This window comes from Callorhinchus milii, unplaced genomic scaffold (genome assembly GCF_018977255.1).
Source record: "Callorhinchus milii isolate IMCB2004 unplaced genomic scaffold, IMCB_Cmil_1.0 Scaffold4, whole genome shotgun sequence".
In the NCBI taxonomy this organism is placed as follows: Eukaryota; Metazoa; Chordata; class Chondrichthyes; order Chimaeriformes; family Callorhinchidae; genus Callorhinchus; species Callorhinchus milii.
In genome coordinates this window covers 48,774,900-48,797,151 of record NW_024704745.1, presented here as the reverse complement: position 1 = coordinate 48,797,151, position 22,252 = coordinate 48,774,900, and the positions used below count along the sequence as shown (strand labels likewise).

The following is a 22,252-nucleotide window of genomic DNA, read 5'->3' as shown; positions in this document are numbered from 1 at the left end:
CCTGCTCCTCGTCCCCCGACCCACCTGCCCCACCATTGGCGGGAGAGCCTTTAGCCACTCTGCCCCCAACCTCTGGAACTCCATCCCCCAATCACTCCACTTTGCCCCCTCCTTAGCCTCCTTTAAGTCCCGCTTCAAAACTCTCCTCTTCAACCATGCCATTGGTCACCCCCCTTCCCCTCCCCTCCCCTCTCCCCCCCCAACCCCAGCTCGGGTCTGAAATGCTGTACACTGTCCAGTGCCTTGGGACGTCCTCCCGACGTGAAAGGCGCTATCCAAATCTTGTTGTTGTTGTTTCCGTCATTACTATATTGCTAGCAGGGTGAAGTTCAGCTATTTCCATGGACTTGTTTCCATAATGTTATTATAGCATTGAATGATCTTAAACTACAGAAAATGACCCAATTTTATTTTCAAACCAAAATTACAATATATTAAATAGCAGTAGAAGATGTTAGTGAAAGGATTGCATATGGTAGCAAATAAAACCCGGGAATTGATTTGTTTATTGAAAGAATGTAAGGCAGGAAATGTACATTGAACACGTAAAATTGTACTAAACCTGTATTGGAAGAGTGGTCCATACTCTCTAATTTAGCAGAGTGTTTATTTGGAAATCTATAGAGATTTCAATCCTCAAGGAGGTAAGCAGTTGTATTTTGGGATTGTATAATCTAGCAATCTGGTTTTAACAAAGTTATAATTGTATTAAAAAAAATTAAACAGTCTTTCTTAGATATTCTAAATTTATATAACTTGTATTCTTTCTCAATAACTTAAATTTCAATGCCAAGGTCAATGTATTGATATTTTGGGGGAATTGTACATACAGCAAACATCTGGATGGCGGTAGTATGTTGAACCTATTAAAATATGTTTTTCATCTCAAGCAGATCTTGCTGAAATAGTAAATGGGAAGAAAATGGATTGCCAAGACATCTCCATGGAAACCCACAAACAGGCTTACTGTAAATACCATCTTCCCTCTCCAACTGCATCTATATTGGGCTTACCACAGCCAGCATGCTAACCACCATTAAAATGAATCGTACTAAGATAAAATAAAGAACACAACGTCTTGATTGGAAATGCATTATGAAATATCAGGATATATCTATAAAGAGTTGAAACACAAATGTTTAACGGATATTCATTATATAACCTGTAAATAATCCTAGCTATAAAACAGATGTACAGTTACAATCAAAGAAAAGGTAATTAACACATTTTCTGGAGATTACATTCTGTACAGAGTGTTATATGGTTATATTATTATTAGCAATCTGTTGTTTGAGATTACTGTGCACAAAGCATCTCCAGAGTTGGAAGAATCTCTCCACAAACTGCAGTAATTCAGATTAAACAAATGCACTGTACAACAGTACAACAGTTAAAGTGCAATGTGCAATGAGTTTTCAATCCTGCTGCACTAGTCTACTAGTCTACTGCTTTGAGTATATAAAACGTAGTGTTTGACTAGTCCTAGTGCTAAATCAGTATAAAAAGATTGGTGGAGTGACAATTTATTTTTGTCAACAAGTACTAAGCCACCATCCTCAAGACAACTTAAGTAATGGGCAGAAAAAGGCAAAACCAAATGATCATTTTAATAATATGACCTTTATATTACCGTAGTTATGAAATGTCACAGATATTTGGCAATTTTTTAGAAAGTATTACATTATATATATTATGCCAATGATTTGCTCTTAATGCTCATAACTTAAGATGAGCAGACCAAACTATATTTTGTGATTGTCAATCAAATAAAAACAGATGTCCCTGATCTACTCATTATCCCAGAAGTAAAACTTCCTTGAGGGTTTGCCACAATCTCGAATGCCTCTGTCCTGGTGAGTCAAACAAACATTTGACAAATTGTGTGAACAAGCCACCTTCTGTGTGTACATGCTCAGCAGGAATATCTGCATTGGAAAGGAGGATCTGGGGATAATAATAAATAATAATAATTATTATTATTATGGGATGGAGGTGATCCCAATTTTAATCCATTTATGATTCCATTTGGTCACCATAGCTAACATTTTACCAAAGATTCTTCCAGCCCTGAAAGTTGCATCATTTTAAATCTTTCTTAATCTACAGTACATGATACACGTAGTAGTGCCTAAATAAAGGGAGGGTGGAGTGAGTAGTCACAATTTGTGGCAAAGTGCAAATTATACCAAAATTGTATTTGTGCATCCCTGTTGTTGGCAAAACAGACTGGATTAGCTGCTGCAGGTTAAACATTTGATTAAAAAAATCTAGTTGGAATGTGTGACAAAATGACTTAATTTATTTTAAAATATGAGCCCTTTCTTAAAAACAAAATTCTCTCCCCAAATGGACTTTCACGACTAATGCTTTTTAACAAGAGTGCAATGATGAGGCCCAATGACCATATTTTTAAACCAAATTAAATACTAAAACTGAAAATATTACTTAATGCATTTTGTTTTACAATAGTCACATAAAGTAATAGTGACTCTAATGTAGATTTAGAGGATGCACTTCATTTGATAAAACGTTGCTTCATTTAATTAAATTGTGATGTCTAAAAATTTAACGCAAGGAAAATATAAATTTCTTTTAATCAGAAAATTAAGGGCATCTCAATACTCGAATGTAAAGCTGAATTTTAGTTTCATCCAAAGTCAGTTTTGTGTTGGTTGTAACACCAATAACCATAATATTGACATAGTAAAACTTTGTAGGAGTCCTCTTTTTAATGTAGTTTATTTAAACTATTAAATACTAGCATTAGGGACAAAAAATAAAATTGCAAAGTTTAAGACCAACACTGACCTAACTTTAAAAATCTTTTTTTAAAGCTTTAGAAGATCTTAGCTAAATCTATCCATCATAATGATTAGCAATTAGATATATTAGTTAATAGTGTGATTGGGATCTTCATTGTACTAAAAGTATATCCCATTTTCATAATAGGTTTGCCTTTTCTAAGATATATTTTATGATATAAATATTTGTATTGTTTTTGGCTTTAAACAAGTTCTAAAGCTAAACATTTTATGTGTGATAAGTTTTTTTCGATAAACTTTTTTGAGGATTATTAGTAGTAGCAATTGTTTTTAATCTATTATATTACTTTTTGGCTGCTCAACCAATTACAAGTCAGATTTACCCATGATTCTACATTATTTCTCAATAAGATACAGAAAACTGCATCACATTGACACTTGTGTAAGGTGGGCTGCCTGTTGTGATTGGTTAAGTGTCTGTTATTTCATAATCAGTCCCTCAGTTTTTAAAAACTTTTTTTAAAAAAAACTAGGATTTGTGGACTCCAGTATATTCATTACTTATCATATTGTAATTTGTTTTTCCCTTTGATTGTGTGCAAGACAGTATTTTTCCTCAAATGTATAATGTAATAGCAATAATTTCTGTTATGAAGTAGTGTACTATGCTTAAAAGCCTGTTGCATTACTGTAAAAATGCCTCACATTGTGGTCTCAGCACTTATTCAGCACAGTTTTTAAGGCCACATACTCCACCTCATAACAAAGGTTATTGCCTATTAGGATGTTGCGTAAACTTTTATTTTAACAATGAATTGATGTATCTCTCACAAGGGCATGATACATGCGTATCATATCTCTGTAGTTTTTTAATTTTATGAATAAATGATTTTTGTCTTTAATGTTGGTTCTTTTAACTGACCAGGACCATTAACCTACAGATTGGCCTTTAGCCACTATCAGATGGTGAACTATTGATATTGTTTGAATATTTTGTTTCTTGCATTCTGTAAAAAGATTTAACATTTCAGAATTGTTGTGAGTATCTCAAAGTTGGTATGCAGCTGCAATAAAGAATTCTGGTGATGTAAGAACTTGTATAGGGTATCTTGTTGGACTTATGTATATAGTAAATATGTAATAAAGCTGCCTTTATACTTTAAAAAATACATCCATGTTCAGTTTAAAAAAAGTATTTACAGTGAATACTTAAAAAATGTATTCACATGAGAGAGAATTGTGATTGACTCAGAACTATTTGCTAAAATATAAAATGCTTGCTTTTGAAAATTCTCAGCAGTGAATGCTTATATAAAGAATATATAAATTGATCTGCTGGAGTATTTTGCTCACAGAAGAATCTTCAAGCCTATTTGGGGGGAACCAACTACACTTAAATCGCTCGTGTTTGAAATCTGAAGCTTTGAGCAACATTGAAAAATAAAATATTCAAACAAATCAGAAAAGCCTGACAGTCAAACAGCAATCCCGTCAAAAATAAATTTTAATTCAAATGAGCAAAAACCTCAAAGAAGAAACTGAAAATTACTGAAGTACTTTTTGCTCAGCTTTTATTCAGTATCACTGAATGCACTAGCAGGAGTGAGCGTTAAGCACTACATTTAGACCACTGAGAGTCATGAACATTTGTGGTCACTTTGTGTGAATTCCAATCTTCATTGCTTTCACCTAACTATTACATTTGGATTGATGTTAAATACTCACAGTCAACTATCTTGGCATACAGGCACCTGAAAAGTGTTAAGATCAACATTTCAGAAAATAATTCGAAACATAATAGTGACAGCGGCCAAATTAATTTTGTAGCCATGGTATTTGATGAATTGTAGGAGTTGAAGAATGTAATGCTACACATAGCTACACATAAATACATGGAGCACAGTTAGTGATTCTTGTGCCATAGATTCAGCAATTTAATGTCACTTTGCAATGAAATTGGTCTGTCTGTACACAGTTTCTCCACTCCCCAGGTATGCAGTCCTTTGTGCTGATAAATTTGTTCCCTTGTGTACGACTGGCAGTTTATACTGTTTGTGCTTCAGTTATGTTATATGTTGTATGATTCATTGTTTTGTTCCCAAATGCAACTGTTTGGTTTATGATCAATGAGGGAAAATAAAGAAATAATTGGGGGAAAATTGTTTTATTTATTGATTTTTTGCAGGGATGTCTACAGTCCATACATAATATATCAATTTGTATATCACTTGGGATTCTTGATGAATTCTGTTTCATTTATAATTAGTTCAATAGTCAAATGAGAGAATCCAGACAAAAAACCCTTAATGAACCTGATTTATAACCTTTGACTATGAACTTAATAACCTTTGATTATGAAATTATAGTATTTCCATCTTATTTTTCATCCCATAGATGTTTAGTTTGATGTAAGAAATCTGAAGGACAATAAACCCCATTTAGCTTCCAATGCTATCTCGTGTTTAGGAAAACAGCAGTGGTAGAAAGAAAATCCTGTTTCCAAAAGCGGCCTTTAACACATTTCCTTAGGCATAACAATTATTGTGTAAACACACTATCTTCAGTTTAAATCCTAATGTATATTACAATGAAATTTTGCATGACCAATCTTGACATAATTGCTTTCATTGTGAAGATATTCATCATATATAATGTTGCCACAACGTATTAAATAAACAAAATACTACTTCCGTTGTAGGCTTTAACTCGTTAATTTTTAGTAATTCATCTGAAAACAAATGTCATTGTATTCACTTAGTAGTACCCAAAAACTTGCTTGGAAAGAAACCATGGGTAATGTTTTGCCATCAATATTTTCACAACTCAGTTTGATTGAATAACTCATGACTGAGGATATTGGATCCTCTGAAGGATAGGGAGCCAATGGAGTCGGGCGAGAGTGGGGGAGATGGGGTCGCGGACCTTGGTAAGAGAAAGAGTTCTGGATTATCTGCAGCCTGTGGAGGGAAGAGTTGGGAAGGCCGACAAGAAGGGCGTTTGCATAGTCGAGCCTGGAGGTGATGAAGGCATGGACAAGAGTTTCAGTGGCCTGAGGGGTGAGGCAGTGGCGGAGTTGGGCGATGTTATGGAGGTGAGGGAAGGCAGAGCGGGTCATGGGTTGAATGTGGGGGAGAAAAGACAGTTGAGGTCGAACAAGACACCTCGGTTCCTGACTGGTGTGGTGAGTTGATTGGTGAGTTGAAGTGTGCAACCATGGAGGTTGATGTTGCCAGAGCCTGAGGTGCTGAGGCGCTGGCGTGAGCCAATCAGGAGGGCCTCAGTCTTGTTCACATTCAACTGTAGGAAATTTGCCCTCATCCAGAACTTGATGTCCGACAGACAGTCTGTCAGGACAGCAGTGTTCCTGGAGTTGAGGGTGGAGACAGAAAGATAGAGTTGGGTGTCATCTGCATACATATGGAAGTTGACCCCATATCTGTGGATGATGTCACCAAGGGGGAGCGTGTAGATATTAAAGAGGAGAGGGCCAAGGACAGAGCCCTGGGGGACGCCAGATGTGACAGTGCAGGGGCTGGAGGAGAAACCGTTAGAGGCAACGAAGTGGAGACGGTGAGAGAGAGAGGAATCGAACCAGGCAACAACAGGTCCGTGAAGATTGAGTAAAGCGGAGAGGCGGTGTATGAGGATGGAGTGGTCGACAGTGTTGAAGGCGGCAGAGGGAGCCCTGATCATGGATGTTTAGAATGTCATTAGTGACTGACCAGGGCTGGTTCCGTGCTGTGGGCAGCGCGGAAGCCGGATTAGAGTGGCTCAAAGAGGGAATGGCGAGAGAGAAAGGAGCGGAGCTGGGACCCGATGACTCATTCCAGGACCTTGGAGAGGAATGGGAGATTAGAGATGGGGCGGTAGCTGGAGCGGAGGGATGTATCCAGGGAAGGTGTTTTCAGGTTGGGGGTGATGACAGCCGTTTTTAGGGGGATTGAACTGAACCGGTGAACTGGGAGAGGTTGATGACATCGGACAGAAGGGGGGGCCAGAAGGTGGAGCTGGGAGACGAGGAGAGAGGTGGGGTGGGATCAAGGGAGCAGGTGCTGGGTTTGAGTTTGCGGATAGTCATGGTGAGGGAGAAGGGAAAGATAGGGTCGAAGGAGGATGGTGGGTGATGGGTGGGGGATGGATCATGAGGGAGAGGTGATGTGGGGGTGGCTGTGGACAGGGCTGAGGTGGCTGAACATATCCCCTCGATTTTAGATTCGAGGAAGTCCAGCATCTCCTCACAGTTGGAGTTTGAGGAGAGGATGAGCGAGGGAGGTATGGGAAGGTGGATGGAGGAGACAGTTAGTGGTGGAAAAGAGAAGCCGGGGGTTGTCCTTTGCCTCCAAGATAACCTTGGAGTAGAAGGAGTATTTGGCAGAGGCAAGAGCGCAGCGGTAGATCTTGGTGTGGTGAAGCCAAATCTGCCGATGGACCGTTAGTTTGGATTTGGTCCAGGCACATTCGGCAGCTCGCACTTGTGCCTTGAGGGAACGGAGATGGCTGGTGTACCAGGGGGATTTCTGGGAGTATGAGATAGTTCAGGAGAGGGCGAGGGAGGATTTTTTTTTCCATGGACGATATGTAATGGTGGAGGGTTGGGAAGGGGGAAGGGGTGCAGAGGTGTTGAGGGAGATGAAGTGGTGATCCGAGATGGCTTTATCGACGATGGTGATGTCCGAGACGGTGAGGCCCCAGGTGATCACCAGGTCAGCAGGGTGGCCACGGTCGTGGGTGGGGGAGTGGATGAGGAGGGAGAGGTTGAGGGAAGAGAGGAGGGAGGAGAAGTCGGCAGAGGTAGAGCAGGAGGGGGTGAAGTGGAGGTTGAAGTCACCTAAGATAAGGAGGTGGTCAGAGCAGAGGGAGAGGGAACATAGGAGGGTGGAGATGTCCAAGAGGAAGGTGGGGGAAGGCTTGGGGGGGGGATGGTAGACAAGGAGGATTTTGAAGGAAAGTCTGGGAGGGTGGTAGAAGGTAAGGTGTTCAAAGGAGGGGAAGGTTCCGGTGGAGTAAGGGGAAAGGCCGAGAGGTGACCGGAAGATGAGAGCCACACCACCGCCACAGCAATTGGGCCGTGCAGTTTGGTGAAAGGTGTAACCTGGAGGTGTGGCCTCAACTAGTGGGAAGGTGTCGCCTGAGGTGACCCAGGTTTCGGTGAGGGCGAGGATGTCGATATTTTCCTCGACGGTGAGGTCATGGATTGTGAGGGATTTGTTAGTTAATGAGCGGACGACAATTTTTATTTCATTGCAATTGATTCCGATGGATCTTATATGCATCACCAGAACACTTATAAATGTTCACACCACTTTGTTACTATAACAACCCACAACTGGCTTTGACCGGAAACAATTGTTGCTATTTCATAATAAACAAGAGAAATCAAATTTCTGAAAGAGCCACAAGTAAAATGTCAGGCAAAATGAACAAAACACTGACATTTTAGATAAAAAAATTCAATTAGAGCAATATTTATTCCAGTAATTTGACATTTTCTACTTGCGCCTGATTTTACATTACAATCCATACTTAAAGCTCCATTATAATAATCCTTGTATGTCATTATGAATGTAACATAAATTAATACTGTAGTACAAAATAATTTATATTTATATAGAGCCTTAATAATGTAAGGGAGGACATCTCAAAGGCCTACAAAGTGCTGGGCGCACACCCGACCTGGAGGATGGGAGGCGGGCGGAGTGGGGAGGGGAAAGAGGACTAAAAGTGCGGACAAAGGTACGCTTTGAGACCTGCCTTGAGCTGCCTTCAAGAGGACATGTTTGTCAATGGAATGTCAGAATCGAGCCCACCTCCCGTGGCCTCAGCACTCCAGTTTCTGAGCCAGGTAGATCCGTGGCATTCCAGGACACTGGAGGGGAAGACCAGTCACTGAGTGCAGTGCCCTCAATAGCAAGCTATGCAGTTTTAGTTGGTTAAACTCCTGAACAGTACACCAACATACACTCTGAGGTCCAAAAGCTTTACATTTTGAAAACCTACGCTTAATATTCTCCAGAAATGTGTAAGCAGGATGCATCCTCCAGGGAGAGAGTGTGCATTCCATTCCAATAAACATCTCTGGAATTTACATGTATAGATGGGAATACTTTGCATTGGATACTCTTAAGCATGGTGATGGATTTATGCATGTATCTGGTTGACCAAATTATTGAGCAGATTATTGGAGACAGTTTTGATTCACCCATAATCTTACAGAAACTAATTTCTGCAAACTAAATCGCTCTGGGGCCTTGTCCCTCTGAGGTGCTACAGTCACTATGAGCTAATTGATGGGAATTCACCTGCTACTAGGCCATCGAGGGATTATTTTCTCTCCAGTTAATGAATGAGATACCAAAACATCATCTATATCTGGAGCACTGAATGACTGCACAATAACATATTGAGTTGCTTTGGTGGAAAAATTGCATTAACCCTTGCTCAGCTGAGTAAGTATTATTTGAAATAATATTAAAGTAATTATATCATTCAAAAAAAGCTTGCAAGGAACATTACATTACAAGCAGTACTTAATCAAACCTAGGGGCTTTTAAACAAATTTTAAAGAGAAATTAGAAAAGTGCTGAATAAAAGGTTTATGTTGACGGGTATAGATAAATTTATATTTACAGACTCAAAATCAAGTACTCCCTGATTATCCTGGAAAATACCCTTCTGGATCACAGATTGTTGTTCAAGACTCATATTATGTTTGAGCTCAACACTACAGCACAATATTAAAGGAATGCTGCATTACTGGATGTACTACTCTTTGAATGTGATGTTAAAAGAGTTCCTGTCTGTTAGGTCTGGTGGATGTTAAAGGTCGCATTGCACTATTTGGAAATAGAACAGAGTTCTTCTGCCAGTGTTCTGACCAATATTGCTCCCTCATTCAACTTCATCTAATTGCTCTTTGTTGAAAGCTGCTGATACCCACTAGCTTTATACTTGCATTTCAGCATTTTCTAGTTTTAAAATAGAAAATACATTTTTTATATTTTCTTTGCTATCTGGTGCAAGTACAAAAAATATATAATGTGTCTGGTTCAGTTGGTAGCACTCATGCCTTGGAGACAGAAGTTTGAGTTCAAGCACCGCATCGAGACTTGAAACTCATATAGACTAAACTGACTTCAATGTAGTGTTGGGGGTGTGCTGCATTGTTGAAGGTGCCGTATTCTTTGGATGACACATTAAGCTGAGGCCCCGTCTACCAGTTCAGTGGACGTTAAAGAGTTAAAGGACGTTAAATAGTCTCATGGCACTATTTGAAAAGAGAAAGGAGTTACTCCCGGTGTTCTCGCCAACAAATCCCCGAATAACATTGGTCATTCACTTTATGGCTGCTTGTGGGGCATTGCTATGCACATAATGGCTGCTGCATGCTCCTGTAAAACACACCGTCACTGCACTTTACAAAATATTCTGTGAAGCACTTTGGGACATCCTCCCGATGCAAAAGGTGCTATAACCACATGTAAGGATTATTATTTACTTTTTCAACAATCCTATATCTTAAAAAACTAAATGGCTATCAAAGAGTAGGATTTTATTGTTATTCAGTAACCTACTCCACTCATTGTTTATGCCATTCCAGAGTATTCCCTGGGCCAGGTATTGTATGTTTTATCGTGTTGGCTGTTACAAGAAGTGAATCTGACTGTAAAATACCTTTCAAGAATAAAGATAATTCAGTGTTAAGATGTGTATACAGATCCAGAAAAATCACCACAAGGTACAAATTGTCAAGGCCAAAAACACCTTTAATTAATCATCCAGTTTTTTTTCATATATTTTCTTCAATTGAAAATAGAACCTTTCCCTGCTTCCTTGATCCAACAACTGGTTCAATAGCTCCACCTGCTGGGCTCTCATTACTTTAGCAACAGAAGATCATAGGGGAAAAATCAGTTCCCCTCATTTAGTCCAGATTAAAAATACAAATACGAGAGCGAGAATTTTCTTACTGTTCAAAGTGTAGTTAATGAAACTAATCTACGGAGGTCAACAGATGGTAACCCAGCTATTAAACTCAAGACAACTACTGATTTCCTGCAAAACTACATTACAGTCTGTGAAACATCACTTTTTATAGCTACCTAAGGGATAACTGAACAGAAAATAACAAGTTAAAAAAAAACTGAAAGGTTTCATCGCTAGTAGATAATCTCATCTGAAGTGATAGTTGGGCAGGTGAATTGGGTAAGAGAAGATCAGTCAGGATACTTGCTCCTGTTTTTTTAACGTAAGGCAAAAAAGCTAAGGATCAAACTGCCCAATTACCAAACAGTGCTCTCAATGGGAAGCTCGCAGTTTTAGCTGTTTAGACTCTAGGATTACCCCAACGCACACTCTGGGTCCCATGCCTTGCCTCGCGTCGACCTGAGTCTTATATTCTCCAGAATTAGGTAAGTGGGATGCTTCCCTCCAGGGAGAGTTCCATTCCAGACAGAGGGAAATTTCCATGTGTAGGTGGTATGTGTATACACAGTCAAACAAAAACAACAGCAAAATTACATTTGTACAGCCTGTTAAAGCAATCACACTGGAACATTGCCGACAATAAACCACCTCTATTCAGTAAGCACATGTCTAACACGACAAGTGGCCATTTTTTTTTTAGCCCTATCGGTGCGCACACCTTTTTCAGTAGCCAGTTCTAAGTGAATTAAAGTATACTTGTCCGCTCCCTCCGCTCAGTGGATCCAGCCTGCTCCACATCCACCATCTGGCCCTTCCCATCGGCAATCGGGTCTTCAGCTTCTCGGACCCCATCCTATGGAACTCTGGAGACAGAGGCCATGGGTGGGATCGCCAGAAATTAAACTTGGTTTGTAGCCCAAAGTCCACTAAAAGTACCCCAATATTATGCGTTTTTTCTTATGGTGTAGCAGAGTGGCCAATATAGATCAGTGCTTTTGAAACTATAAGAAAAGGTCTTCAATGGGTGTGTGTGGGGAGGATTCTTATTAAAAACATTATAATAAAAAAATTATTTAAATTAGGCACCTGCCCAAAGCTGTTTTTTCACTCACAGCGCAACAACAATTTGCATTTATATGCCGCCCTTCATGCGGGGCAGCGTCTCGGAGCACTTAACAGTGGCGGAGCCTGACCCCGAGCTGGGGGAGGGTCAAAGTGACCGCAAGCACGGTCACAGGGGAAGGTCTTCAGTGTGATCCAAAAGAGTGGAAGGAGAAGGTAAGTTAGAGGGACAGAGCGTCCCAAAGGCTCGGAGAGTAGTGGCTCAAAGAGCGGTCGCCGATGGTGGAGTGGAGGGGACAAGGTACGAGCAGACCATAGCCAACAACACAGCGCCCTCCACACAGGGCAGCGCCTCAGGGAGCGCTTAGCTTAGCGTAGATGTGGATGGTGGAGTTGGGGAGAGCAGCACCGGGGGGGGGGGGGGGGTGGGCCTGGAGTAGCCCAGGGGGGGAGGTGATGGCGGTGTGGATGAGGGTTCACGGGTGGGGCCGTGTGGCATTGCTGCGGGTAGAACCCCCGCACTGCCCCGTTTCCATGGCGACAGCATCCGGGAAGGCCGAGCTGCCCCGCCCTTGGAAACACGTCGGTCACGGCTCCTTCTTGATTGGCTGCCACGGGCGGTTACATCACAAGGGCAGTGGCCCAATGGAAGCTGTCTGTGCTCCTCACTTCCCCCCCCCCGCCCCCCGCCGCCCGAGCGGGGCAGTCACAAGGGAAGTCCCGCCTCCCCCCCCACACCACCCGCTCCCATTGTACCGGCCACCGAGCTTCGGGCGGACGTCACGGACGCTGTGACGCGTCGGAAGAGCGTCGCGCGCGATTGATTGGCCCGCGGCCGTTGTGACCGTTGGAGAGTGGGGACGGAGGCACTTCCGGTACGGTGGCCTAGAAGTAACGCGTGAGACGCGGCGCTCGCGAGTGAGTCCCCGCCCGAGACAGAGAGTATGGGTGGTGGTGGTGGTGGTGTTGTTGGTGCTGGAGGTGAGCGGCTCGGGGTGAGAGCCGAGAGCGACAGGAGGACAAGATGAGGAGGAAAGCCGCCAGGAGCCAATATACATCACAATGAATGGCTTCCCGTAGCCTGGCCTCGGCCCCAGCAATCCCCGCCTTTGTGTGGTTCTCGCTGCCGCCGGAAACCTTTTAAAAACGCGTTTTGAAAAGTGCAAGTTTTTATATAAAATTGGCCTCCCCCCTCCCTCCCTCCCTCCCTCCCCCCCACCCCCCGCCCTCCCCCCCCCCTCTCTCTCTCTCTCTCTCTCACTCTCAAAAAAAAACCTTAATTTTGTCAGAAACTACTACTTTCAAAAAAGAAAAACACCCTCTTTTTGGCTGTTCGCCGCCCACACCTCCTGGCCAAGCCGCAGAGGAGGATGAGAGAGTATAAAGTGGTGGTGTTGGGAAGCGGCGGCGTGGGCAAATCCGCCCTCACCGTGCAGTTCGTGACCGGGACTTTCATCGAGAAGTACGACCCCACCATTGAGGATTTTTACCGAAAGGAGATCGAGGTCGATTCGTCCCCCTCCGTGCTGGAGATCCTGGACACGGCGGGCACTGAGCAGTTCGCCTCCATGAGAGATCTGTACATCAAGAACGGGCAGGGGTTCATCCTGGTCTACAGCCTGGTCAACCAGCAGTCCTTCCAGGACATCAAGCCCATGAGGGACCAGATCATCCGCGTCAAGCGATACGAGAAGGTGCCGGTCATCCTGGTGGGAAACAAGGTGGATCTGGAGAGCGAGCGGGAGGTTTCGTCTGTGGAAGGTAGGGCTCTCGCCGAGGAGTGGGGCTGCCCTTTTATGGAGACCTCGGCCAAGAGCAAGACCATGGTGGATGAGCTGTTTGCCGAGATTGTCAGGCAGATGAACTATGCAGCTCAACCCGATAAGGATGATCAGTGCTGCTCTTCCTGTGTTATACAGTAAAAAAAAACTGAAGGTAACTTTTTTGGGGGAAAAAGAGACTAAATTCAGTCAGTCATATTTGGGGAGAACTGTCTATTAACACAGCTCAACCTCGCAGAAAAGAGCTTGTTATATTTCATGTTGCTGTTACAAACGGGAGGAAATCAACAAAGGAGCTGAACAACTAAAACAGATTGGGATCAGTGCTGTTCTTCCTGTGTTGTGTAACCAAGACTGTAGAAATAAAATCTTAAAACCTAATGTTTGATTATATAAGGGAGGATACCCCCTCTTAGCAGACATCTGGCTGCCTTCTTCATATCCAATGAGGATCAATTGCAGAGAGTTTAAATGCTGTGATGATATTGTAAGGGGGGAAAAAACCCAACAGCAAATTGTACAGAAATTGACAAAAGAATGTCAGTTCATGTTTCCTGCAATGAAAGATGAAGCCAGCTTAAATCTTTTAGGTATTTATTGTACCTGCAGTATACATGGGATAGCAACCTCTCCTGCTAGACAACACATTGCAACAGAAGGGGTCAGTGCTGTTCTTCAGAGACAAAGGTTGGGGGGTGGGGGTGAACACTGGATCTTTAAACTCCCTACTGCATACTATACACGGGGAGGATAGCAACAGCAATTGCAGTTCTCCAGGAATTCATCAGTAAGCAAATCAAAGTTGCAGTACGGTTTGGTGGACACTTATGATCATTGTTGTCCTTTCACGTATTGTACAGGAGAGAGAATTGGTGAAGGATAGCATCAACTGATTGCAGCAAACTGAAAACCTGCTTACTGCTGGTCTCCATGTGTCATACAGGAAGGAGGACGTTTCCATTTTAATTCATCGTTTTATTTTCTTATATTAAGGCAGTACCTTAATGGCCACACAACTTGACAGTGCAGTCCATTACAGTTAATCTTGCTGTGCAGCCAGAAGGAAAATGAGCAGAGGACAATTATTTGGCTAAGTTTCTGTTTTACAGTGGAGAAGAACATTTACCTGCCAGACCACAGTTCATTCAAGCAAAGATCAGTGCTGTTCAAACTGTTGTATTGCAAAGGAAAACACCTTTTGCAAAGTTATTAGATTTGGCTTCTCCTCAGATGCGTCAGAGAAGATGATTGTTTTATTCGCCCTAGTTTGTAAGAAACAGTGGCAATGCCACTTCCCCCAGCATTCTAATGTACTTCATGAGGGCAAGCAATAGATACCAAGGATGATGCGCCTTTCTGTTCTATATTGAAAATGCAGAGGATGATTCATGAATGGGCAGCAGAGAGAGAGAAGAGAAAAGTCAACAATTTTCCTGCTGTGTGATACAATAAACAGGAAGAAACATGTTATTGCTGGAGGTGGAAATTGAGAATCCTTCAGTAATCCAAGTGTAACATCAGTTGTATTCCTGCCTCAATGAGATTGACAGCGATTGATGAATGCTTGCTGTCATTTTATAAAAGAAACAAAATACTGTACCACCATCAGTTTTAAGAAGAAAGTTGATGGCTGCCCAGTATTGAGGAGATAAAAGAAATCGCCTGATAAACGTTCGAGGGAAATTGCTCCAACTTGACATCTGCACTTCACTCTGCTTCTTTATGGGAGCAGAGGAGAAAAAGCCTTGTTCAGTTTCTAATCATATAGGTGAGGACAAGGAAATTGGCAAAATTGCCTCTGTGAGGTTGAGAAAAATCTTCAATCAAGTTCATAGAGATTCCGCAAAAAGTTGAATGTCCTCATAGATTTGTATTCTGGAAGGGAAAAGTTATCCCACAAGTATTTCAGTCTGATAACTAATGTGCATTATTGTGGTACTTGATACAGCTTAAGGAAATTGAATGCCATAAAATCACTTGTATTGTGTTGGAAATGTCATAAAATCTTACAATATTCAAAAAATCACTGAAAATTAAATCTGGACAAATGCGGTTGAGATTCTCATATTGCACGGTAAGGAAAATATTAATGTATCAGTTTATTCTACAGAAACAGGAACCCTCTGAATTCACCCATTGTACATGCCAGAAGATCTGTATCCTGCTTTTGTGATGCAGAAGTGGCAGAAAAATTACATATATTTTGTTTTATGAAAGGTGCTCAAATACTTTAAATATTGTGAGTTATTTTTTTGATTTTGTATCTTTAAACTAAGAATATAATGTATGCATGGCTGAATACCAGATCATTACTGAAGTCTTACATTGAAACATTCTCTAGTGCAAAGTCCGGGGGGTTATCTCTAGTGGAAAAATAAGTTTGGGGTTATCAATGAAAGTAGTAAAATGTTTGTCACTACAGTCTTATCATTTTGCTTGTTTTCAAATCAGCGATGGTTCTGTTCCAGGATTTTATTTATTTTGTAAGTTAATTACCATTACCATTGTATAGAATCAAGCAGTGGGAATTGTGTAAAGTTGCTTCAAACCCTCTTTACAAGGAGGAGTTGTTCCTGGAACCTTATCAGATCATAAAAGTTGTTACACTTGGAGCGGAGCAGACAAACCTCATGAACAGAATTCCAATGCATCTGGATTCTGCTTCTAATGACAAGATTCCCTACGGGACTAAATTGCAGGTCAGGATTAAGCATGAGTGGAAACCCAAACAAGAAGCTGGATGTCGTTGATGCATAAAAACAACTTGGTTCTCAGTTTGAAGTTTTCTCATTCTCCAGAGCTATTCAGTGGCTTTCTATAGGTGACTTCCTGCACATAGCTTTTCACATCTTCGAAGGCTGATGTATGTGGTTTGGTCGTGTGACTTGTTGCAGGAGAAGAAAAGTTGGAAGTTACAAGTGGGAAATAAGCCACAGAGTGCATGGGTGAAAGATGCTTAAAATAGCAATAGTTTTATTTTCCATTCCCAGAACAATAAACTGAAGAAAAAATGCAGTGAATGATTTGTTTTGTGCAGTGTTACAACCTGGATGGTGGGAGCCTTAGCTTGGCTCATAATGTGCAGACATTTTTAATCATTCAAAGATGTACTTGACCGCCTGGGTATATATTGGCTTATGTTTACATTTCCAAACAGTGTCTTGCGTTACTTTTTTAAAAAAATATTTACCTAAATATTCATATGTATTCACAGCAGCATTTAGTTCCCTTTTTTATAATGCTTGAGCACCGAACTGTACTTTAAGTGTGTTGGGCAACATTCTTTACAGACTAACTGGATGCTAAATCTATCTGGTTAGAGACTGAGAAAATTAAAGGTTTTATTGTTCAGAATTATTTTTGTGATTTTTTTTTAAATTCTTATCTTCAGCCTCTGGCAATGCAAGTGATCTAGCAAAGTGCAGTACTGTAATAATGGGAGATGGTTAAAGTCCATTTGAATACTGTGCATATTAGCCAACTTGTGTATAATGTAGTTCAGGACAATAGTTGTACAAAGGTCTATCTTATTCCTGTCGTGAATATAGCCAGAATTTTAATAGCTTTTCTCTGATCATTACATTTATATCCTTGAAATGTTTGATGTTGGAATTCTGAAGAAACAGTTCAATTGTTGTAACAAAATCGTAAGAGTCCTCTGACGTAGGTAAAAATGCTTAGTACCAAATGGTCACCAGTTTGAATCGTGTTTTGCTGATTTGGCTGATATCAGCCATCGCAGTAATACAAGATGAAAGGAGCGAAAAGCTGGCCAGGATTCCTGCCACTGATTATAATCTGGTTCCTTACCCCCTCCTGCTTCTGAAAAATGTAGGGTGTGAATAGAATTTGGCTTGGCCTCGACACCATACACATTTAAAGTCTGCTGATGTTATGTTACTTGAGTTATACATACACAATAGCCATATGGTGTGGTATGCAATCATGGCTAGCAAGATTTAAGTTCTGGAAAGGAGGAGAGGCAAAGAATGAAAAACTCCAGCAAGATTCTAAGACCGTAAACCAATTAAGTGCGACCCTCTGGGGGGGGGGGGGGCGAAGAGAATTGTCTACCATATTAAAACTGGCTCTTTTTAAAATGCCCTTCAAATTGAATTTTTTTTCCTGTTTCAACATCAGACCTCACACAGGAAATTTTCCTTCTAATGATTTGTTAGATGCTTTATATCTTGTTCAAAGAAAATGTTTGCCTTATTCAAATGACGGTGCACAAGTAAAACTGTTAAGATCTGCATTGAGTTTCTTCTCATTTCATTGTTCTCCAGCAACTCTTAAATGAACCAACTGTGAATGTATGCATCAGTTTTACTGATGATGTGTAGGGTAAGACATTAAATACTTAGGCCAAAACTATTTCTAAATTTGATTTAGTGCTGCCTATGATTCAACTTGATTCTAAGTCAGCAAAGGCTATTAAAAGTCTGTTTTTTAATGCAGTGTTTTGTGTTGTATTGTCATAAAACAAGAAGCCTGTTAATTAATTCCTATGGTATTAAACTGTTTAATTTATTAATTGCTTCCTTTAACATCAGCATAATTCTACATGAGCAGAAGTAGACTGGTTGGCACAATGGGCACTTTCTGAAAAATCTATTTATCTGAATTTAATTCAGATAAATTGATCTAATAAAAGGATCATTCTTTTCCATATGCTGAGATGTTTGATGTCATTGTCTACTTTCATAGAATTCTGACTAACCTTTTCTGCACTGGTGATGCAGTGTAAATTGTATTAAACATTAATTTTATTTAAATAGTGTCGAGCAAAATCTTTTTTAAAAGAAAAGCTAGTGAACTGACTGTTCATTGATTACCCTGGGCTTTCGTCTTTTGGACATGGGTTCAGATTCAGCCCAAAATGTACACTGGTCTACTGTGCAAAACAGCCCTTAATTTGTAATCTCATTTAGAGGAAAGTGAAGAGATGTAACATGTCACAGGTGCAATAAAAGGTGTTCGTCTGAGGTTGAGGCTGAGCCGCATTGATCAAGAACTTCACTCTACATGTACCTGACATGAGAATGATTGATGTTGACAGTGGTTTCCCAAAATGGGAAAGTATTTTATTTCTTAACACTAACATCTTGAGCATAGAAATTCACTCAAATGTCTAGAACCATAGAAAGGTATGATGCTGGAGGGTGCCATTCCCTTTTCTTTCACACTAACCTCTTAATATCCTTCCACTCCATGTGCTTCAGCAATTCTTTTAAATGTCCCCAATTGCCAGCCTTCCCTGGCAAACTGTTCTGTACCCTGGCACTTTCTGGGAAAATAAGTTCTTCCAAACCTCTCCTTTTACTCCCCTAGTGATAATCACAAATTCATGCTCTCTTGTCTTTAAATTACCGACCAAAGGTAAGGGTTTTTCATGATTGATCGTTTCAAATTCTGTTTCACGTTAAACAGTTCCATCATATCACCCTCAATCTTGGCTCTAATGGAAAGCGTCTTAACTTCTCTAGCTTCTTTTCATTAGCTATATGCCACTCTCTATAAATCTAATTATTATCCTTTCTATAATATGGCACTCAAAACCTGACATGATTTACCAGCCTCAAACTAGCCAATGTCTTGTACAGATTCATAAACTGTTTTGTGGATCTGCATGGAAAACTTATAAAATCTTATTTGCCTTTTTAAATATTTTCTCTCCTAGTGTGTCAGCCTATCGCAGCGGTAGCATTTTTGCATCCGAATCAGAAGATTGTGAGTTCAAGCCCACGTCGGGACTTGAAATATAACTTACTCCAATGCAGTTCTAGGGGTTTATGTCACTTATTTGGAGCTGCAATCCTTCAGATGAGATGCAGATTGAGGTCGTGTCTGCTGGTTCAGGTGCATGTTGAAGATGCCATGGCACTATTTGAAAAGAGAAGGGAGTTCTGTCCTCGGATATAATTGGTCATTCACTTCATGACTGTTTGTGGGACATTGCTACGCACAAATTGGTTGTGTTCAGCCACAAATACTCAGTGACTCCAATTCACTGTAAAATCTTATCAATTGCTTTGGAACGTCCTCCCAACGTGAAAGGCACATACCAAATTGAATTATTCTCTACCTGCAAATTACTTAACATTGTGTATTTGTATCATCGGATCCCTCTGTTCCTCCATTCCATTTTGAATACTAATACTCAGTACAACTCTGATCACTATTTATTCTCCTAAAATGCACCCCTTCACCTTTTTCTGCATTGAACAACAAAATTACATTTGTATAGTGCCTTTCACGTTGGGAGGACGTCCCAAGATGCTGAAATTATTTTTTTACAATTCTCCTAATATCTGCCTGTATCTTGCTGCACTCTTTGTCACTGTTAACAGCATTCCTAAGTTAGTATCATCTGCATATAGATATTCCTCATCTGCATTCAGATCATTGGTATACATGGAGAACAAGAGAGGTCCTAATGCTGACCCCTGAAGCTCACTAGTAACTACTCCCTGCCAAATGGAAAATCATCCCTTAATTCCCATTCTCTGCCACCTGTTCTTTAAGGATTCTGTGAGACACTTTGCTATCCTTACAACTATTCCATGTGCCTTAATTTTGGCCACAATTCTCTTGTGTGGCACCTTATCGAACATCATCCTAAAATCCAAATAACCATCTATTGCATTTCTGCTATCCACAGTTTTGGTTACCGCTTCAAAGAAATAAACAATTTGTCACAGATACAGGGGAAAAACGCTAAAAATACACATTCAATTATTGCTGTGCTAGGAAATGTTAACTACTTGCAAAATTAATGCCTTTAAATTTTGTGTTTAAATTGTGTATTTTCCATAATGATAGATTATTTTGTTTTCGTAGCATCACTGAAAGTGGGTTCAGCATACTTATTTTACCTTAAATTGCCTCTGTCGGTATTGGAGGTCTGGTTTATTCAGCAAAACTGAGTTTAGCATTCTCCCATCGCCTATATGGTCATTTTCCAGTGTCTTTTCATCCAATGCATCCAGTAGAGTTTGGTCGTTGTTAATCATATTATTGATAAGTGGGAAGTTGATAAGAATACCAATTATTTATCTGACATAGATATAAGTTGAAGGTGTTTCACTTATGTGGTGTCTGGGGGTTGTCCAGTTTGGCAAATGGTGTCTTTTTTAAGACGTTGCAAATGGGGAGAAGGCAAAAAGAGCTTCTATTTTAAAACATTTCATGATGTTGTTTGTCTGTTTTAAAAAATAATACACTAACAGTAAAACCGATGCTGGTGCCATAAAAGGAACTATTTATAGCCTTCCAATTTCAGCTAATTTTGTCTCCTGCTTTTACAAAGTGTGGTAATTGCACTTTTCTCAATCTAGTATGTCTACAATTAATGTAGATAAGTCTTCAAATTGAATCACAGAAGGAAAAAATGACCCTTTTTTGGGGGGTGTGGATGCGCAAGGAATCTTGCTCTGACAGGAATTGACTATATGAGATCTTTTTGGGGGAGTTTTTATTGCTTATTAAAATCGTGTGACAATGTGGGTTGCATTTAAGACCAAAGGTCATTGGTTCCTCTAAATACATGAATGTTCTACCTGATTCACACCAACAGTAACTATTTTATACTTCAACAGTCAATTATGTTTGTTGTGATTTAGACCACATTTGCTTTGCAGTAATTAAATGGCCTAACTATGGGGTGGTGAGTTGAACAGGCAAATTCTACGGGTGGGGGGAGAGAGAGAGACCCAAATTACTCTTCAGATGGGAGTTCTCATTGTATTCTATTTGAATGAAACGACTACACTGCCTGTGTTTGGTCTGTTCAATGATGTAATAATTTTCAGCAATGAAAGTTCTGTTGGTTCTAATGATCATTTAATCTTAGCATCGCGTGCTCTATTGTCTTTTTCCTCTTTTGTCAGTCGAGCAGCCCTTCCTAACTTCCCCCAGCAACTATAGTTGTAGAGGGATAACATATTAAATGTACTGGTTTATTTAATCCCAACTTTTCCTCTCACAAGATGAGCATCCTGACCCTGACTTCATAAACCTTAAAACAAATCGATTAAGTTGACAACTTCTATTGTTGGCTTACTTCCAAAAAAAACTTTCCCGTTTCTGTTACAGCTTTACCACAGGTTGTGATTGAGGTGTTCATCTAAAGGAAACACTAAATATAGCACGTTTATGGAAGTTCAAGATGAAAAGGACATTCTGATCATGATCTCAGAGATTTTAATGCATTTCTGGCATGTAATATCTATATCTGATTGTAATAGACCACTGATGTTTGTGTGTGTGTGTGTGTGTGTATACCTGTATGTGCAGAGTTGAAAATAAAAGCCCACCTCCATGCAGCAGTTTAAAACATGAATCAAGAGTGATATTAATCGAATTGCTAACAGTGGTTTAGTTTGAATCTGTGATCACTTTATACCATGTGGGGAAAAATTATCCTGTATGTTCAGGTGAGTAATTCGCCTCCAAGAATGTACACTCCTGGAGTGGAATCCCAAATGAATCGTGATCATATAAATGGTTTGGAGAGCAACGTCTAGTTAAACTGGGTGTGTTGACCACATACGGCCTTGATAGTTTAAAAAAACATGTTCTCAATGCATGTTGTCCAATGCTATCTCTTAATCTTTGGCAGTCTGAATTGTAACTACATATGGCATCTTTTTGTTTGTAACAAGAAAGATCAGCGTTGCAATTACAATGCTTTGGTTACTTAGTAGAGCAGTCTTGTTTAGGTAA

General features: G+C 40.4%; 2 protein-coding genes across 13 annotated transcripts in view; both read left to right on the top strand.

Annotated features, from left to right (window-relative positions):
* The window catches only part of mbnl2 (muscleblind-like splicing regulator 2), a 91,767-nt gene extending 86,846 nt beyond the window's left edge, over window positions 1-4,921 (top strand). For 5 of the 12 annotated variants that reach the window (XM_007906275.2, XM_007906278.2, XM_042334504.1 and 2 more), the window contains one exon: window positions 891-4,921. In XM_007906275.2, the coding sequence (XP_007904466.1) occupies window positions 891-1,030 (140 nt within the window). In that variant the 3' untranslated portion in view covers window positions 1,031-4,921. The remainder of the gene's footprint in view (window positions 1-890) is intronic. The other 7 variants (XM_042334507.1, XM_042334506.1, XM_042334505.1 and 4 more) reach the window with 3 other exon arrangements.
* Window positions 4,922-13,037: 8,116 nt separating this feature from the next.
* Window positions 13,038-19,417, top strand: LOC103186995 (ras-related protein Rap-2a). Its single transcript, XM_042334256.1, has one exon. It carries the CDS (start codon window positions 13,118-13,120, stop codon window positions 13,667-13,669), a length of 552 nt encoding a protein of 183 aa, XP_042190190.1. The 5' UTR covers window positions 13,038-13,117; the 3' UTR covers window positions 13,670-19,417.
* Window positions 19,418-22,252: the final 2,835 nt, after the last annotated feature.

Bases quoted from the DNA above. Each gene is read 5' to 3' on its own strand.
- LOC103186995 (XM_042334256.1), top strand. From the start codon at position 13,118: ATGAGAGAGTATAAAGTGGTGGTGTTGGGAAGCGGCGGCGTGGGCAAA.